Source organism: Panthera onca, chromosome B2 (assembly GCF_046562875.1).
Source record: "Panthera onca isolate mPanOnc1 chromosome B2, mPanOnc1 haplotype 2, whole genome shotgun sequence".
Taxonomy (NCBI): domain Eukaryota; kingdom Metazoa; phylum Chordata; class Mammalia; order Carnivora; family Felidae; genus Panthera; species Panthera onca.
Window position 1 is genome coordinate 131,024,531 of NC_138343.1, and position 21,118 is coordinate 131,045,648.

The 21,118-nt window shown below is 37.7% G+C and overlaps 1 protein-coding gene across 4 annotated transcripts in view; it reads left to right on the plus strand.

Annotated features, from left to right (window-relative positions):
- The window catches only part of GRM1 (glutamate metabotropic receptor 1), a 423,034-nt gene that overhangs the window by 99,672 nt on the left and 302,244 nt on the right, over nt 1-21,118 (plus strand). For all 4 annotated transcript variants that reach the window (XM_060616846.3, XM_060616845.3, XM_060616848.3 and 1 more), the window contains exon 3: nt 20,167-20,416. In XM_060616846.3, the coding sequence (XP_060472829.1) occupies nt 20,167-20,416 (250 nt within the window). The remainder of the gene's footprint in view (nt 1-20,166; nt 20,417-21,118) is intronic.

Below are 21,118 nucleotides of genomic sequence, written 5' to 3' on the forward strand. Positions count from 1 at the left end.
GCTGGTTTCCAAGGGCAAGTATCCCTAGATAACCAGGCAAAGCTGAATCACACTTCTAGCTTGGCTTCAGAAGTCAAACAAGGTCATTTCAAGGGGGAGAGAACACACACTACATTTCTCAATAGAGAAGTGCCAATGTCATTCTATAAGACAAACGTGTCAGTCTCTTTAGAAAATACAATCTGCCACAAGAATAATAATAACACATATTTATTGAATACTTAATTGACATCAAATGTTAAGTGATTTACACACATATATTGCCTCATTTAATTTATCACGAGAACACTCAGGTTGGTGCTGTTATTGTCTTGATTTTATAGATAATGAAAATGAGGCATTGTGAGTTTTACATCAAGAGTCAAGATTTGAACCCAGGTTTCTAGAGTTCATGCATTCTCAATCCTCAAATAGCAGAATTGTTTTCAGAATTAAATAAGATAATATACCTGAAAGAACTTTGTGAATTATAAATTTGCTATGCAAATTTAGTCATTTTAAGAAAAAAAATTTGGGGAACATTTTCAGAAATATTAATAGTTAAGATTTAGTACAGTATACATGTGTCTGAGTAGGTTACAAAATTAATTTAATAAATGATAATAGAATGGAATTTTTTGATGTTTTTTGATGTTTCCAGAAGGTAAAACCTCTGAGAGTCCTCTTTTCTCTTGTACCCACTGATCATTCTGTTCCCTACTCTAGCATCTTTGGCCATGCCCTGTATTTCCATTATGGAATCAGAGAAGGTTAAAGCTATGATAAGCCTTAGGTTTTATATGGACCAACTCCCTTATGTATTCCTGGAATTTTTAGTTGTGACTTCTAGAAACTTAATGACCTTTCAGAATAAATAATAATATGGAGTGTTTTTTTTCTCTGATGTTTTCATTTGAGTTGTTTATACAACCCTAAAGAGTGACAGAATTGAGGTGAAAGACTTTTTATTTTATTTTGGAGGTTAAATATTTAGGTTGAAATGTTCTTTTTGTCACCCATTAATATTTAACCAAATGGTAATATGTGTGTAGCACAGGAAGGAAAACAGAAGATAACATTCCTCATGATCCTAAGCTTGCATTGCATGAGAAGCAGCCACCAGAAACAGTGACTGGTTTCAAACTAGCAGAGGCTTATGATTCAGGATATATGGATTTATTGAAGTGTAGTTGTTTCATTAAACAAGACCAAGAAAGCCCATGTGTGTATATGAGTGTACGTGTGACAGGGAAATTAATGTCAATTACTCTTTTCAACACCACTCCCCATCTGTTCCACTTGAAGCTTACAGGGAATAGGTTGTTGGCAGGACAAAGCCAGGACTTTCCTTGGGGTGTTTCTGTAGTATGCTGAGAGAGGCTGCAAAGAGTAACCTGGGAAGGTGGCAAGGATGTGGTCCCTGGTTCCCCTCGAACTGAACCTCAAACTTCGTTGCTACTTAAGTTTGGCCACTCCATGCCTGTTTGGGACAGAAGGTCATGTTTGAATGATAACTGCATGTTGTTAAAGGTCTTAAACTCTAGTCCAGGACTGTCTTGTATGGCCAGCATTAGGGTCACCATATTGCAGAAGCTTCTTCTGCAACAGAAAGGGCCCCGATTGATTTTTTGTGTGGGTTGGGGTTTTCTGACTCCTGAGGGAACTTGGGTTATCAGTTTAGGATCATGGTTTGTCTGGAACCCAGATGCTTAAAGCTAAAGTCACAGATGCCAGGAGCTTTTTTTTTTTTCTTTTCCTATCCAGAGCAAAAAGATCAGTTAGGGCACAGGCATCCATTTTGCAATCTAGACATTTCTGGTGGTCAGACTGTAAGATTTCAGGTATATTGGCTTTAGCAAGGCAATTATGGGAAGAGAAATGTTGGCTGTCGATATTCAATCCTGATGCTGCTTCAGTGTATAATTAGGATAATTCAGGTAACTAGAAGTCATGGAGAATTCTACCGTAATATAGTTGAATTACACTGCTATGGCTCAAGATTTTGAGAACAAGTTAAAAAAAAGGGTTGATTATATTTGCACTGTTGTTTCCTAAGGCTCTAGAGTTTAGTTTTCCTCTCTTCCCCATCCCTTTCTTCTCCCTTTCTTCCTACCTTCCTCCCTTCCTCCCTCTCTTCCTTCTTTTTTTCAAAGAAAAATACAAAGAACTTTATAAGGCATTGTATCAGTCAGTGCACTTATTAGTTATGACATTTATGTTTTAAATGTAAATAAGCAATAACGGAAGTAAATCATAAAGTTTTTTTAAAGAATAACAGGTGATGAATATATCATAGTCAAGAGAAAGTAAATGTTGAATAGTTGAAAATGAATTTGTTTGGTTTTATATTTTTAAAGTTTTTTATATTTTCATGGTAGTTAACTCCCAATACTATGTTAAGATTTAAAGGAAACATTGTGATAAGCTATTTTTTCCCTCAATGAACTCACCTTCTACTATATTTTATTAATGATGAAGTTATTCGGTGTTTTCAGAGGTAAAGCTTTAGATAATCTTATTTTCCATATTAAATCAACATTAATTTCACTTAGAAAAGTCTAAGAAAGGAGGCAATTAATTTCTGAGAGGTTTAATATTAAGAAGCAAGAGATTTTACCCAAGCTCAGACTGTAATGTTGTGCAGAAATGCATTTGTTGGGCTAAATTCTTTCTGAAGTTCCTTCTAATTACATGAAGGAAATAAATATATGAATAAAAATGTATCTGCTGTCATGCTCTTCAACTTTCTCATTAACTAATTCTCTTAGAGTGGAATTATCACTGTTATCACTACTGATGAACTCAGATCAAAATTGTTGCCACTTTTCTAGCCAGCCTAGAGTAAACTGAAGGCCCTAGTGAGCTCTTTCCCCCAAGGGCTATTGTTTCTCCCTAGAAGAAAGTTAGCTTCATAATAACTCTATGAAGACATTATATATTGTTTCCAGAATTAGAAAAAGTAAACACTGTCTACTCTTCTAAGTAGCTATTTAATCAATTAAAACTTGGGAACTGGGAGGACAGCACACATTTCATTGATTATTTCATTGAGCAGTGGCTGAGAATAAATGTGTTCCCACTGCCACAGAATGCTATGATCTTAAAGTAAATTTCAAGACTAGTTTTCTCCCCCTACATGTCACTTTTTGCATGTGTGGAGCATTCTGAACGGTAATGTACAATTCTATTTTATACGGCTATGTGGTAGAGAGATTGCTGTCCCCAAAATGAGGAGCCCTAGGTTTTGATGTGGTGCTGCCACTAAATTTCTTTGTCACCATGGCGATTTTCTTCATTTTTTTGAAGTCCACTTATAAAATAAGGGTTAGAGATAAGGTAATCTCTAAGATTCCCTGTGCTCTAAAATTATACACATAAAATATTATATATATAAAATGCTAAAGGGCAGTGATACATACCTCCTGAATTCCTTTGGGACTTGTAATCCAATATAATCATATTTCAATGGGATAAAGAGTTTTTATCAGGCAGACTAATCATATAGTTGCTACATGAATTGGTCCATACTTGTGAGTTGTCCAACAAGTTATTGAGTTGAAACATTGCCCATGCACTGAACTGGACAAAGGTGATACAGACGTGGCCCTTACCTTCACAAGTATACACAGTAATGGGGTATACAGGCATTAAGCAAATAGCCACACCAATATATATATATATATATATATATATATATATATATATATATATGGTTACACATTTATCCATATCTCACCATAAGTGCTATGAAGGAAATAAACAGGGTGTGGTGATGGAGCTAACATGGGGGTCACTTTATATCAGGTGGTTAGGGAAGATGTCCATGAGTAAGAGACAGAGCTGAGAAACTCAAACCTGAATGATGAAAAAGAAGTAAGTCTAACAAAGATGGAGGGAAGCAAATGAGTCAAGGTTCTGAGCAAAGAGAGATTTATACATTTGAAAACAAAAAGGGGTCCCATGTGGCTGCAGAAATGACTGGTAAAGTGGTAAGAAGTGAAGTGGGCATGGCAGGAAGCAGGAGGTCACACAGGGCCATGTGACTTTTGGATTCCATCCTAAGTGTCAGGGGAAACCACTAAGGAGATCTGAGCCAGTAAATGAGTTGATCCAATTGTGTTTAAGATAGCCATAATTTCTGGGTTGAGAATGGATTGGAGAGAAATAAGAGTGTCTTTTACACAGAAGACTTACAGTAGTCCTGGAGACAGAGACGATGAAGACTGGACTAAGGTAATGACAGTGGATAGATTCAACATAGATTAAGGAACCGATAGGTTATAGGTGAGAAAGAGTAAGGAAATCACATGGTTACATTTTTTAAAGCAATTTTTTTAATGTTTATTTATTTTTGAGAGAGACGGAGACAGAATGCGAGTGGATTAGGGGCAGAGAGAGAGAGGGAGATACAGAGTCCAAAGCATGCTCCGGCTCTGAGTTGTCAGCACGGAGCCTGATGTGGGGCTCGAACTCACAAGCTGTGAGATCATGACCTGAGCCGAAGTTGGACGCTCAACCAACTGAACCACCCAGGTGCCCCAGGCATGGTTTCATTTTTAATGTGCATATAAATATATTTAAATTAGTTTCCATTAAAGACGACTTTTTAGTGTATTGTTCACACATAGTTATATGCATGTATGTGTCTGTGTATGTATGTATTTGGAATTGTCATACATTTTATTGTTTATTCCTCTCTTATTCTTTTTTTTTTTTTTTTTAGTTAACTACAAAGACCTATAATTACTCTTGTATTAGAATGGGTCCAAGGAACAGACAAATGTGTAAGATATAGTATTAATGCTTTAACTTCCTGGTCTTTCAGAATCAAAATACTTAGCTTCTTTAAAACCAAGTACAGCTTTTCCTTCCTTGGGGAAGCCTTTCCTATTCTTGCCAACAGAGTGTGGATACTCTTTCCTCTGGCCTGCACTTCAGCACCATCCACGTGATGCAATCATGCCTTTGCATGTCTGATTCTTCCAGACCTGAGTTTATCTAGTGCATGGACTCTCTTCTATTCATTTGTTTGCCTGTAAGTGCATGGACTCTCTTCTATTCATGTGTTTGCCCATAAGTGCCTCCCTCTGCCTGACACACACATGCTAGAAGATAACTGAACAACAAAGAGATCATATCCATTCTTGGGATGTGGTACTTATCTTTCTATGTTCCCTCGTGATGGTAGGAAAATGGAGATCAGAGAGTTGCTTATTTGAGTTTCTACATGTCTGCTATCATTTCTCTATAATAAGTCAGAGATATTGGATGGTTGTGATTTGGCTGTCATAGATCTTGGCAAAGTGTCATAGGAAGAACTTAATCAACAGTTCCTGTGTGGTTCATCAACTCAAAGCTCTTCAAATTGAAAGGCAACTCAGAGGAAAGCAAGCCTGCAAAGCATTCACTCTGCACTGCAATGTGATAGCCCAAGCTTACCTAAAATGCTTGATTCCCAATATGGGCTTCTTACAAATAATGTTTCCTTTCTTGGTTTTTAATGGTGAAAATGGATGATGATTTCATATCAAAATGAGAAACTGGACCATGACACATTTTCAGTTTTCAGCTATTAAATTATATATTGTGTTAACACATAGGGATAAGGAAACAGATACCACATATGGATAAAGGAAATTACAGTGGATGATTTCTACTCAGATTCTTTGCAAACTCTTCATATTTTATTTATGTATGTTTTAACTCTAGCATTACCATTAACTGTATCATCTTTGTTTGTCATCTCATTAAATGCCCATCCAGTTCCCTCTTGGTAGTCTTCTTGTCAAAATGTACTGTGAAGATTTTAAATAACAGATGTAAAGAATTATTCACCATCAGTGCGTGCTTGCATATGATCCAAGGATAACCACAGGAAAGTACCCGAGACCCAGTGTGCTGTAGAATTAAGAAGTCGCCTTCTGTGTACTGCTCTGCTTTGCAGCCTGGCATTTCCATGGCATCATGATCCTTCCAGCTGCCCACTGCTTTCAGAAAGATCTGCTAAGCCAAATCAGATCAGGATGTCAGGGCTTTAATAGGTTACCTCTTCCAGAAGCATTTTTTTTCCAGTAGAAAGAGAAAAGTCATGTCTTGCTAATGGCAGAATTTCAGGTACCAGGGAAGGAAGCATCTTGGGCTAGATGGGCCTTTGCCAGCACTTTTAATAGCATTGTGTGTAGGCCTTATTCCAAATACACTGGCCTGAGGAGCAGATAAAATGCCCAGTGACATTTACTTGGTTGTGTGCTTAGTTGGCACCTCAATGACTCTGCCTTGTTCATCATCACACATAGACACAGCCTTCCTTGCAGTCCCCCTGACCTGTCTGATTCATCCCTCCAGGCCGTACTCATGCATCTGGTCCTCCTACAGCACGTCAAATAAGATTGCAGGCTCTGGACTCCGACTGCCAGGGCTGAGTTCCCTTCTCTCCTATTTCCCATGTATGCAGATAGTAGCAATTTTTCCAAGCCTCAGTTTTATCATATGATAAATGGTACACTGTGGGTTTCTGAGGGCAAAAGGAGAGAATGATGTAAAGGGCTTCTGGTGCTTAGCACATAGAGCTCAACAAATGTTAGCCAAATAAATAATAAACTCTCATATAGTACTTACGTTATTCTAACATTCATTTATATAACAAGTCATTTGATTCTTAAAACAACTCTAAGAGGTGGTTACTATTATTATTTTCATTTTACAGATGAACCAAAGCACAGATAAATTAACTGACTTACCTGAAGTCCCACAGCTAATAGATGGGAAATCAGAATTTGAGCTCAGGGCTCTCTGGTTCCAGGGTTCCTGCTTTCCACCATTCTGCCATGCTACCTCTCCTGTAAACAAATGATATTACTCTAACAGTATTGGCTGCATCATTGGGAAGCTTTTCTGCATAACTTGAATGCAAGTGAAATACAGGTCAAACGAAGGTTCTATAATGCAGAGTGGTGTGGAATAAGCTTTCTCACCATGATGCATAATACCAGGGCTAGCCTTACAACTTCATAGTAGAAGACGTCAGACATTATCCAGTGCAACAAGCTCACTTTACAGAAAAGGAAACTGGAACCCAGGGGAGTCCCAGAGTTTGCACACTGTCCTAGACAGAAGCAGAAGCAAACCCTGGTTAGGTTTCACAGAACCTTTCCAAATTTAAGGGATTTTAGTCTGCTTACATTTACTACAGGAGGCTCGCTTGTCCTTTGGATTACAGACAATCTTCCTCCATAGGCTAACTTCCTTTTGACTCAAGGTAAAATCTATTTGACTCAGTTAAATGGAATTTTATACTGATCATGTAAAAGATGTAAAAAAATTAGGTTAATAGGAGGAAACCAAGAACTTAGTAATAGGATTGGGTTAATTCTGCTGAACGAAAGGCGGCTAAAAACAGCTCCTTGGAGGGGTAAAGGAACACCTGGATTCTGATGAATAACAGTCCAGTGACACTGACCAGTATGTCTTTCTACCCCTTCTGGTTCACCTAATGAGCTTGTTGTGTAAGCAGCTTTGTTTTCTCATATTTGCCTGTTTCTGCAAGGCAGTTCTCTGATTTTCAGTGACTCTACACCTAAAAGTTGGCAAAAATAAACCTGCGGGCAAGTTACATGTTAAATGATTACACAACAAATACTTTCTCCTCCCCTACAGTAATACACTTGTAAAAGATCAGATTGGGGAAGAAGAAGCTGTTGAAAAAAATTCTGCTAAGCAGATGCTTACTCTGAGTACTGAGAATAGGAAATATGTTTTGACATGAAGGTCTAGATTATGAAAGAGTGCTGATTCATATTGTTCTAGAATCACCAAATGCTCTTGCTATAAGGAAACTTAAAGATCGCCTGGTATGAACCTGTCTTTTAAGCATGAGCAAAGAAGACAGAATGATAAGCAGTTCAAGGTCAGAGCTAGAGACAGTCAAGACTTCTGGCTCTTGTCCTGGAATTTTTACAGTAATGTCATATAGAGAACCAAAAAGAATGTGTTCATCTGCAAATAGTAGAAAACCATCTTAAAGGTGGCTTAGCAGGTAGGGATTCATCTCTCATTCTTATGCAAGAAAGCATCCAGAGGAAGGGAGTCCAGGAGCAGAATGAAGCACAGGAATGCTACCAGGTACCCGGCTGCTCTGTCTTCTGCTGCCCCAGGCTTCATGTATATGCTTCCTCCTCATAGTTCACCCCTCACTGTTACTGCATGGCTGCTACACCTCCAGGCTCAGGTTCATCTACTGGCATAGAGAGAAGGGAAAAAAAAAAGGCCCCAGAAGCATGCGTGCCATCTGACCTTTTCAAAAATTTCCCAGAAGCCTCACCTAGCCTTAAATCTCCTTGTCTGGAACTGGGTCACATCTGCATCTCTATCCACAAGGGACTATGGGAAAGTAGATATTTTTGGCTATGCACAGTCACCCCAGACATAATCAGGTATTTTTTAGTGAGGAAGGATACGCGAATGGGTAATATGGAGGAAACGACTAGAGTTTGAAACAACAACTATGCCAGGGGGTAGGTAATTAAAAGCCATAGACTTCAGAGTCAGGACATATCTGAATTCAAATTGCAGCTGTGACAATTTTTGGGTAAGTTGCTTTATGTTGTTAGGTCTCAGATTCCTTTGTGAATGGAGATAACTATGGCCAAATGAGGTAATAAGGGTGTAGTGAAGTTAAAAGAAGATGATTAAGACATAATAGTGTCTCTATCAATTTTCACCCTATACCATTGCTTTAGGATCTGGTAATATTAGTGTTGTTTACCCTTCCCGGGCCAAGCTATATTTCAATATGTTTTAACTTCAGACAAAATGTTCAAGACACCAAGACACGGAAACTGGTTAAACAGGTTTTATTTATCTTTATTCCCTATTAGAAATAATGCCCAAATAATATTAAGGCATTATTCACACTGCTTCTAGTCCTTTGTTCAAAGGGGAGAGACTTTAACGGGCCAGCCACCCTGGTCTCAACCTGAAGTGCTTCCTGGTCATGGAGAAGAGATGGCCAGGCCTGTAGCCTAGTGCTTGTAGGAAGTTTACAGCAGACAGGGTGTTCAGAGCCTTTTATACCTTTTTTTAGGGCAGAAGCTCAGTAGATGAGGAAATTTACATCTCCCAGACTAAATCTCATTAGATATTAAAGAGAGAGAGGGAGGGGGGAGAGAGAAACTTCTTAATAAATTAGGGCAGCTCATTTCACATTTCAGGGTCCCAAACATAAGAGCCATATGTATTACACATGCTCTCTCAATCCAAATATGTAGATTAGATATCTCAGGAAATAGCACAAGGTCTATGGTCAACTTTGCTATGGACATTCATTATAGCCTTAGTATTTCTTATTTATTTTTTTTTTTAGGAAGAAATATTGTTATGCTGTCATTATGAGAGGCTCATTTCCCTTCTGAAAAAATTTCTCATATACCCCATAATAGCTATGGTTAGCATGATATTCAGATGAAAACCGTACCATATGTATTTTATTCCAATCATTTTTATTAACAAAATAATTCATGATTATTGTAGATAAGTTAGAAGACAAAGATAATAAAAATATAAAAACATAATTACATATGATTCTACCATCTACAGAAAACCACTGTTAACATTTTCATGCATAACTATGTGGATGGAACTGGAGGGTATTATGCTAAGTGAAATTAGTCAGAGAAAGACAAAAATCATATGACTTCAATCATATGAGGACTTTAAGAGACAAAACAGATGAACATAAGGGAAGGGAAACAAAAATAATGCAAAAACAGGGATGGGGACAAAACAGAGACTCATAAATATGGAGAACAAACTGAGGGTTGCTGGAGGGGTTGTGGGAGGGGAGGATGGGCTAAATGCATAAGGGGCACTAAGGCATCTACTCCTGAAATCATCATTGCACCAGACGCTACTAAAAAATAAAATTAAAAAAATTTTCATGCATATTCTTTACTTTCTCTCTATATAAATGTAAATACACAGTAAAAATTGTACTTTTAAAATGTAAAATTTTGCACTTTGTGTACTATTTTTAATTTTTTTGTACTTAACAATTAAGTATTTTTGATGACATCAAACAATTTTACATCATCTTTGAAATGGTTGCATGTGTTTTTAATGTAAATACACAATAATTATTCAACCAATCTTCTACGGTAGAGCACAAGGGTTTTTTTTTGTTTGTTTCTGTTATGTTTTCCAATTATGTGCTGTGATGGACATCCTTATAACTAGAACTTGGTGGCAACGAAATTAATTACTGAAAACTAAATTTTTGAGTCCAGAAGTACAAATATGATTTAAAACATCTATATTATAAATTTTTTACCAAAAAGATGGGAACAGTTTATGCTACCATTGGTAGTATATGAGAGTGCTTATTTCCTTGAACTCTTGCCAGCGCTGTGTTATCATTAAAATATATACATAATTTTAGTGTGTGTGTGTGTGTGTGTGTGTGTGTGTGTGTGTGTGTATTGGGGTACTTATTCTGAACTTGTTGTTGCTGTATATAATCTTCCCAGGTTTGTTTGTATATATAAAACCAGATAGGCAGAAAGAGTGGACAGGTGTGACAGGAGCTGCCTCTGTGAACCTCTTTCCTTCACGTGAAAACTGAAATGGAAAAATGTGGCTTTTCTGCAGGAATAATGATCTCCTTTTGTATTTTTATACCAGTTTTTTTCTTCTCTTAACTTCTTTCTCCATATTATAAAGGATTCGAGTGAGAGAAACAACAAACTGGGTGATTGTGTAAAGCTCTAAAATAGATACAATGAGACAGTTATGACTTAAAAGACTCAGTGATAGAGATTCAATGTAGACAAACAGACTTCTGAATGCATTGCATGTAAGTACCCAAAGTGCAAAAATAAAATAGGGGAGGAATTGCTTTGCTCAAGGCTGGTAGAAAAAATAAATTAGGGACAACCTGGAAACAAGGTGACCATGAATGGAGAGCAAAGCACTGTAGTTAAAAAAAAAATCACAAGATTGGGCTTTATAAATAGGAACATGGAAATAAAGGAATCTAAAGCTCTTGGGTCACTGCTAAAGCTCATGTCCAATTTTAGATTCTACAACTTGGGAGAGGCATGGATGGAAAGTAAAAATAGACACCACTCCCTGAACTTTTTGTTTGTCTGGGAACTTTGTATTTATTAACACATATGATTTAATAATCATGACAAGTCTTTGTGATGCCTATTGTGATCCCCATTTTACACAAGAGGAAACCAAAGCTTAAAGAAAGCACTTTAAAGGCTCTCTATGTCTTTATCCAGATCCAGGATTCAAACCAGGTTGATCTGCCTCCAAGATTCATCCTCTTATTCACTCACCTGTAATACATACCTGGAAACTTGATGTGGCAAAAGGGCAAGATTACTTGGTTCCATCCTATTGCATAGAGATGACAGTCACTTTTTGGTAAATTTCCTTCTTCCACTTGGGTGTATAACTATACCTGCCCAAACTGTGGTTGTTGGGGGTCAGGCTGGGAAATTGCTCATAAAAGTGATCCCTTTTTCCTTTGAATGCTTTGTGTGAGGCAGTTCCTTCACTGACCTTGCATATAAATTCCCTTACTGCCCCTAATGTAGCTGATGACTCACCTTCCTCTGACTCTGATTGGCCAGACCCATAATGCTGCCTGCAGGTATCAGGATGGAGGCAAGGGAGCCATAACATTTTTTAGGTTTGAAGTGGGAGAACCAGACAAATTAAAAGGTTGTCAGGAAAGGTGGAAGTAACAGGGACTGTTTTTCTGGGAGAAGAGAAAACTGAATTGTGGCTTCCAGAAAGATTTCAAAAAAACACAACAAAACAAAACAAAACAAAACAAAAAACCAAATTCATACCAGCTGGTATCTTTCTTCACTAAAAACGAACAGGGAATGAACTTAGATTTCACTGTAAGGAATTTACATCAAAAAGAAGAATTTCCTGATAGTGATAATTATTGAATATTGTAATAGGTTCCCAGAAGGTGCTGTGAAAACAAATTTCTTCATAATTCTTTTAAAAATGGGTCATTATCCTACTTGCCCAAGATGTCCCAGGAGGCAAAGTCGTTAAGTTTTCAAGCTGTCAGACAGGGACTAGTTCACAAACAAAGGGGTTTCATCATCTGGGAGCCTGCTACGACTATGGAATACCAAAAGAGGTTTGTAAGGTATAAGCATGAAATAGAGCAGGGATTAAGGAAGTCTAAAGCATGATACTGATGGATCTTTCAAAACAAAAGCATTTTTTTCATTAAGGGAAGTGAAGAAATATCTATGTATTTTCCCTGTATGAATGTTTCTGCTCATATAACTGATGTATAAATACATAGGGATGAGCTGTGTTGAATGTATTTGTTTGACCAGGATAATTTATGAAGGTGTAATAACAGGGCTTGAACTTCGTTCAATATAATGGCCGAAATGTGAGTATAGCCACCAAATGGAGCTGAGATTGTATCTTAAATATGTCCCCAGTTAATTTTAAGAGTAGAAGAAAAAAAATGACCGATGTAAGGACTAGTCTTCTTTGCCTACTTTTTGCCATGGTGGCAGTTCATACAAGACATTATGAAATCCAACACAGTTTTGTTTTATAGCTTGCTTGCTCAATGAAATTTAGCTACCAAATCACTAGAAATCAATCTTTTATGAATGAATGTCTGTTGACCTGGTTGGATAATCATATATAACTTTAAAATCATATGTAGCTCAGAAAACTCAGAGTTATAATGATTATTTTTTCTCTCCTGAGATAGTTCTATTTTTACCCCCATTTTCAGTACCTTTTAAAACTCTGCTCTGTATAGACAATGTCTAGTTCTGTTATATTTAAAATTTTAAATTTCAAACAATGGGAATTTCTTTGTAAACCCCATGTTCTCTCTCATATATCTTCCCCTTAGGTTCTATTTAGAAGCTTCGTTTTATGGAAAATCTTGATTTACTCTGCAGTTTATTTTGTCACATAAGATAGGAATTAAGGTTTTCAACATATTTTATTATTATATTTTATGGGCTTTGTCAGATGCCACTCTTCCCTTTCTCGCTCACTCTCTAGGATTTAGGCAACATTATAACAGTGATAAAGTCTGTTATAAAATCTGTTACAACACAGTACCATATAGCACATTTCCATGTTGCAATCTTGTAGTGGTATGCCAGATGCTTCTAGGGATCTGTTATACAGAGTGTAGTTCTATAAACCATGAGCCTTCTGCTCCAGTGGGACTTCTCTACTCTTTGCCTCTAAAAATCTTTTTTGTGGTTTCTCATTTGCTCCCATTCACCCTGAATGCCACTCTCTTGCTTACGTTCTTCAAAGCCCAGTTTCATTTCTACTTTTCAAAGAGGCATTCTCTGATCATCTCTGTTTTCTTATTCCGAGATTTGGTATTATGCTATTTTTCATTTCCCATGAAGCATTTATAACTTATTACTGCTGCTATATTTTGTGTGGTTGTGTCATACTCTCACACTATGTATAAGTTCATGTAGGAGGCAGTGTGAAGGGATGGTGATAAGCAAGAAGTTCCGAGTTAGATGTGAAATCCTAGATCCACCACTGTTGACCTTGAACAAGTTACTTAACATTATACAGCTTCTATGCCCTCCTCTGTAAAACTTTTTTTATGAGTTGTGATGAATTAATGAAATGCTAAGATGTGTAGCACAGTGCCAGACACGTAGTAAATATTCATCAAATTGAAGGAAGAGTCAATGTCCAGTATTTCTTGGCAACTCTTTAAGTGTAGAGCCCAAGAAAATTTTTGAGTTGAGAGTTCAATAAACTATTTGCTAATTGAATGAAAATTTGCCGCTCTCTACCAAGTCTAAGTGTTTACAATTACATAGCCCTTTATTTTTTGAGAGTTTTGTTTAGAGTCAGTTCTTTATACACTCACAGCTCCTTTTAGGGTTGCACACAGAACTATCTAAATAAGTTCTTCAAAACCAGGGAAGGCAAGAGGAGGCCTGTGCAGCAGAATGGAAGGGGGAGAGGAGGCAGAGGTGGGCTCAGTGCTGGGTGTTTTAGTTTCAGTCTGGCATTGTTTGCTCATAACCTGGGAGAGAGGCAAAGAAGACCTGTCCTCCAGTTTGCTTTCTATCTGTTGAAAATCTATTCATATTTTAAGACACAGAATAAAGGTGCCCCCAGTTTTCTTGAGGTATAATTGACAAATAAAACTGTAGATATTTAAGGTTTACTATGTAATGGTTTGATAGACATATACATTGTGAAATGATTACCACAATCAAGTTAATTCACACAGCCAACCATTACCTCACATAGTTACATGTCTGTGTGTGTGTGTGTGTGTGTGTGTGTGTGTGTGTGTGTGTGTTCGTGTGTGTGTGTCTGATGGTAAGATCATTTAAGATCTGTTCTTTTAGCAAATTTCAAGTATATAATAAATACCATTAACTACATATGGGCTCACTCATTTCAAAACTGAATGTTTGTACCCTTTGACCAATATCTTCTCATTTTTTCCACTCTTCCACCCTTGGTAACGACTATTCTACTCTCTGGCTCTATGGGTTTGGCTCTTTCAGATTCTACACATAAGTAAGATCCTGTAGCATTTGTCTTTCTATGTCTGGCTTATTTCACTTAGGATAACGTCCTCCAGGTTCAGCCATGTTGTTGCAAATGGCAGGATTTCCTTTTATTTATGGGTAATATTCCATCATATATCTCGACCACATTTTCGTTTTGCTTTCATCCACTGATGGAAACTTAGGTTGTTTTCATACCTTGGCTGTTGTGAATACTGCTGCCATGAATATAGAAGTGCAGATATCTCCCTGAAATACTGATTTTACTTCCTTTAAATATATACTTAGCAATGGTCTTGCTGGATCATATGGTAGTTCTATTCAGAATGTGTTAAAGAACCTCATACTGTTTTCCTAATGGCTATGTCAATTTGTATTCCCAGCAATGGAATACAAAGGTTCCCTTTTCTCCATATCCTTTCCAACAAGTGGCACATTCTTTAGGTGGGATTTCCTGATTCCTAATCCATAGCACCTCTATTAGATACTTACGCTTGTCCATGTCATGTCATTAGTTCTGTTGCTAAGTGAAAGTAACATGATTTTAAACTTCCTGTAGGAATTTTTGTCCCATTTTTTATGGTTTTTGCATCTAGTACTATTATCAATATAATGAGTACAATAGGGCTGTTGTTCTAAGAGTCAAGGAAGATAATGTTTATGAATTCAAATTTTAAAGTATGAAGATTTATAAAAGTACAAGTTATTATTGTTGTTTTTCCTATATTAGAACTCTTCTCATGGAAATTTATGTGCTACTTTGGAGACTTCTAGGTACAATGAGAAAAATAAGCAGTTTAAATATGGCCCAATGGAAAAAAAAAATATGGCCCAATGCATGATATTCAGCTATCAATTTCTATAATGAATAATTGGTCTATGAGCAAGAAAATATGAATACAGAAAATGGCACAAATATTTTATGAAACCAATTGACCTATGCAGACTTTTTTTTGATTATGAAAACATGCACATTTAAATGACTTTTGCTATTAAGAAAAATGAGCAGTAACCTAGGAGTCAAGTCATTCAGAACTGCTCTAGTTCTAACACAATAAGCTTCATGCTCATTGGTGAGCCATTGAGCGTCTGTGGTTCAATCTCCTTGTCTGTAACCTGAGGGGTTTAGAGTATATCTAAGGTCTTTACTAGATTTAGAAAACAAAGATTTTGTTATTTGAATACCTGAAAAATTCCTGTTCAGTTAATCTGCATGTATTTTAAGAAGGGAATGAAATAGTTTTCTGTAATTGAAATCCAAGCAAGGCACTTTAGCAATGAAGTTATTGCCCTTGTAACAACATCTTCTGACAAACTGATGTTAGTGCTTTTCCTAAGAGACTTGGCTAGTGGTATTTGTGTACCTTGTAGATTCTTGAATGTGTATTTACTATGGGAAAGTGGCATCTGATATCCTTTCTCAAACCCTCTTCTGTAGACAAATGAGCGTCCACTTGCCAGTTAGTTTTCATGCTTACAATCAGTCAATGCCTCTTGTATGAGCCATGATGTGTTTCCACAGTCCATGGAGCTGAGGATTTTGTGATGCATCAGTCCTTCCATTTGGGCTTCAATGGACTGGACTACGCCACTAAAGATGGTTAAATTAAAAGGAAAATACATTAGCTGATAATTTAATCTTATGAAAAAGGAAATGAGAAAGCTTCCTTTTCAACAATATAGGAAACTCATTAGGTTTTATTACAGTGCCCATGAAACTTTTATAGATGTTGAACTTTAAGTCCTATGTCCTTTTTTGCCGGGGGGGGGGGGGGATAATACTATTCTTTTAAATTATTTTGACTTAACTATAGATGTATTTAACCATTAATGTATTTATTATATAATGTATATATTGAATATTGATATTTACCTCAAAAATATTTGAAAACTACTACCAAATTGTCTGCCAAAAGTTTGAACTGCTTTCACCAAAAGTAAATGTATTCGTGTCTTGTCAACATTAAATATTATTAATTTTTGTAATTCTGGCAATCTGATAGGTGAAAAAATATCTTGTTTTAGTGGCACTGTCTTGATAATTAATGAGAGCCAGTAATTTTTTTCATATGCTTATCACCCACTTTTGCTTATTTTTTTCAAGTTGCTTATTTACAACCTTTGTTCCTTTTTGTATTGTGCTGTTAGAACAAATGCACTTTTACCGTTTATTAAGTGTCTAGAACTGTTCTCAGTATTAGGGATACATCATTGGGTGAGGCACAAAGAGGCGTTCTCATGGAGCTTATATTCTAGAGGGAAGAGAAAAATTAACAAGAAAAAGTGTCAAATATAGGTTATAAGATAAAATCAAGGGACATGAACAGGATTTACTGGGAGGTTTCTTTAAGATAACTGATCAGGAAAAGTTTTTCAGAAGGGATGACATTTATATTGAGAAAGGTTGATAAGAACATCTGTAGAAAATTATCTTTTCAGGTGATGGAAACAGGTAATATAGAGGCATGAGTGAGTTTGCAGTATTCCAAGGAGAGAAAGAAGGCTATGGTCTAGAGAAGGTGGGAGAGGGGAAGTGAGCAGAGATGAGAGTGGAGAAGTTGGAAGGCTCAGTCCATGTAAAGGGCTGGTAGTTCGGGAGAGGGAGTTCTGGTATCATTCTAAGTATGCTGGAAAGTGATTGAAGCTTTTTGAAGAGAAGTGATATAATCTGATTTATACCTTAACTGATCACTCTGTTTATTAGGGGTGGAATGAATCATTGGGAACAAGAATAGACGCAAGGAGACCAATCAGAGGATGGGATAGTTGTGAAGGCAAGAACTGACAGTTACTTGGAATAGAGGATGCTGTTAATGGCCTGTCCAGATTACATGTAGCTGCCTTGTACACCAATCTCCCAGCTACTATGAAAGTAAGCTTTTATAAATCTTGGCCGACTCCTTCCTGGGAGGCTACAACTCCCCTCCCTTCTCATGGACCTTAGCCAATGACGGAGTGGCAAAGGGGTCCTGTTGCCTAAAGGTGGGGCTAACTTTGTGCTACAGTTTTTGCTGTAACACTTTTTTGTGGAATCATACTGAAGCTTATCAGTAGCTGAGATGACATTCCTGCTTAGGATTCCTGACCTGTCCTTCCCTGATTCTCTAGCTCCTCTTCTTCTCAATAAGTAACTTGAACAAGAAGCTTCATCTCAGCTCTGCTTTTAGGGAACCTGACCTAAGACACTTGGTTTAGGATGGCTGAGGTTGAAATGGAGGAGACTAGCTTAGAAATGTTTTAGAACAATCTGTGGAATGGATCTGGAACATGGGAGAAAGCTAGAAATCAAGAGTTCCTAAACTTTGTTATTGAGCAGTGTGGTGGGCAATGGCATTAGTTACTAACAGCAGATGCCTGGAAAGAGCAGATTTACAAGGTGGAGAGGGAAAACATTCTATTTCAAATGTGTTAACTTTAACATGTCTATAAGTGGATATATCAAGGGTACAATTGAGTGTACTATCTTTTGCTCCAAAGGGGAGTCTGGTCTGCAGACCTACATTTGGGATTTATCCATAATATTCAAATGCTGTTTGAAGGAATGTGACTGAATGTGACCAGGTCCTGGCATGACAATATTCTAGGCTGAGCAGAGGAGGAAAATCCTCTGCTCATCAAGGAGTAGTCAGTAAGTGGTGAGTAAATCATGAAAGGATGCATTACAGAGACTGATACTGAGAGGATATCATGGAGGGTGTGGCCAGCTGTTGAATGCACCTTGGTGGTAAATAAAGACGAAGACAGAACAGATCATAAAATAGGCAACAGGGAATTTTTTGGTGACCTTGACAAGAGAAGATTCTGAGGTTATGGGAAGGGTGGTAAAGGAGAGCATGGCAGATGCTGAGGCAAACACACAGACCTAGGTTGTGAGTAGGAGTGGCAAATGAGATAGTAACTCAAGTGAGAAAAAGAGTCCAAAAATTTTTAGTTTTTATTTTTTACTGACACCAGTAGAAGGAAATAGTTGATTTTTAGCAAAGAGAGGGGACAATTGCAGAATAAAGTTCTTGAATAGACAAAAAGCAATGAGACCTAGTATTTCTGAGTAAGAGTTGGCTCTATCCTAAGATGGAAACACTTCAAATTTGCAGCAGGAGAAATGCCAGAGAAATGAGTGCCAACAAAGAAAACTTTGTAGATGTTGTGATGTGTGGCTGAGTTAGTTTTTGTTGGATTGTTTCTGTGTTCTTATTGAAATATGAAATGAAGATCCCAGCTGAGATGAGGGTCAGAGGTGGGGCCAATAGTTTGGAGATTTAAGGAGGGAAGAGTAAGGATGAAATTATCATGTTAAGGACTAGGAGATTTTATTTATGGAGGAGATGTAGTATAATTTTCTTGCAATATTGAATGCCCCTTTTGGTGTGAATGCTTATGAATTTTTAATAAGACCAGTCATCAAGATTTTGAATTTTTTCCAGGCATACTTAGGTCCTCAAGTGGAGACATGGAATAGGTGAATGGTTTGTTTTAACTAGCATTGAGGTTTGTCAGGAGGACACAAAGGAGTTAAGGAATTTGTAAGGGAGTGATTATGAGGATTATAAGGATTATGAGGAAACAGCCTATCCTTATAATCACTCCTTTAAGATATGAGCTGGGCTAAGAGGCAAATGAGAGGAAGGATGGAAAGAAAGATTGGGAAGTCAATGGATTTGAGGTTTTCATAAAGTTGAAGAAATGTTGGAGTAGGGGTAGCAGAATATATGAGTTGAAAGGTAAGAGGGTATAAACAGAGACTGGGATGTTTGACATCTATATTCAGAGATATTGGAAACATTCGTGACAACAAGGTCAAAGTGTGACCATGGAGGTAAGAGGGTTATAGAAAATATCATTGGATGGAGGGGGTTGAGAAACTTGGAGGATGTGGTTTTGGATCATCTACACAGGTGTCGAAATGCCCAAACTTGGGGAAAGCGGGTAGAGGTACAGAGGACACTAAGGTGGGGGCTAGAATCAGCAGTGAAATAGAGAAATGGGAAACTGGCACAAGGTGGTATTTGTTTTATTTCATTGATTTCTATGAGTTCTTCAAGTACATTTTATCTTAGAGTGATAGTTAAATAAGGCCAAATCTCCCATCATCCTATCACTTCAACAGAGGATGGTGGATTTTGACTAAACCATGCAGCTAGGTCTTGTCTACTTATTCTGACCTGGCCAAGTGTTCCATTCGTTTTTCTTACTCTTCAGGGTTTGCTGTCACCATGAGTGTCTGCCTCTTAACTGGAAGCCAGAGAAGTGAGCCCTCAAATAAACAGGGCTTCTCGTTGTGCTGGTTGACCTCTTACCCCAACACGGTGATCTTTCCCACATTGCTAAAATCTGTGACAACCATTACTGATTGCTGTTGTAAAATAGGGCAGTAGTCCTTTATTTCTCAAAACTTGTTTCACCGTGGATGCCCGGTTAGATAGTTTCTCATTATTTTCATAGTTGATAGTTTGATTACAGTTGATTACTCTCTTGAATCCATCCAGATCTTCCTTCAGTTCCAGTTATATTTACAAATTATTTGGCAAGTCTGTCCTCTCCATTCCTTGCAACTAATGAGCCTTTATTCAAGCTTGTAACTGCTGTGCTGCCAGGTTGTCTTGAACATCTGCTGGTTGTTTCTGGACAGGGAATTATGGGGAGAGCGGAATGGATGCTTTCAAAGAGCTGGCTGCCCAGGAAGGCCTCTGCATCGCCCACTCAGACAAAATCTACAGCAATGCTGGGGAAAAGAGCTTTGACCGACTCCTGCGCAAGCTTCGGGAGAGGCTTCCCAAGGCCAGAGTGGTTGTCTGCTTCTGCGAAGGCATGACTGTCCGAGGCCTCCTGAGTGCCATGCGGCGCCTGGGTGTTGTGGGAGAGTTCTCCCTCATTGGAAGGTAAATCTCAATCTCTGTCTCTCTTTCTTACACCCCCCCCCCCAACACATACACTTTGGCTCACATATACTTGCTCTCATAAATCTGGACATCCTGACTCCAGACAGGGTCTTCTGGGCTGAACCTTTGCTCTAGAGCTCATGGAGAATAGGGCTATTGTCATTTTCCTGCTAGACAAGAGCAGGGCAGTCAATGACAAGATGATGAGACTACTTCAGAAAAAGATGGGAAGTTGTTGCCAGAATGTTTTATTCTGGAGAATTATTCTTTTTAGTTGCTTCTGGCCCTTCCCAACCCCCAGCTCCCTAAACCACACACATGCTTATGTCTTCAAAAAGCATGGAAGCCTTAATGGGGTATTGGTGGAGGAGGGGTAGCAGTGAAAATAGAAATATATATTAATATAGGAAATTTGAAGGGCTGGCTAAATGCAGCTGAACCGTGGAACCTGACAATGTGCTCTTTTGCACGCGTGGGATGGCTGAGTGATGCTTTCAGCATGTGACTCCTGAGACAGTAGGTGGTGGCTTCCAAAACCTCTGCTCTTCTTTCTGGATCATATGATATGCACTTTTGTGGGAATTGATTTTCAGTGTCATTGTATTTTTCATAGGGTTTTGACCTAACAGGTGTCTTGTTTAATTTGCCTACTAAAAATATTGCACAAAGCAACTGCTTAATTTTTCCAAGGAACCTACTGAA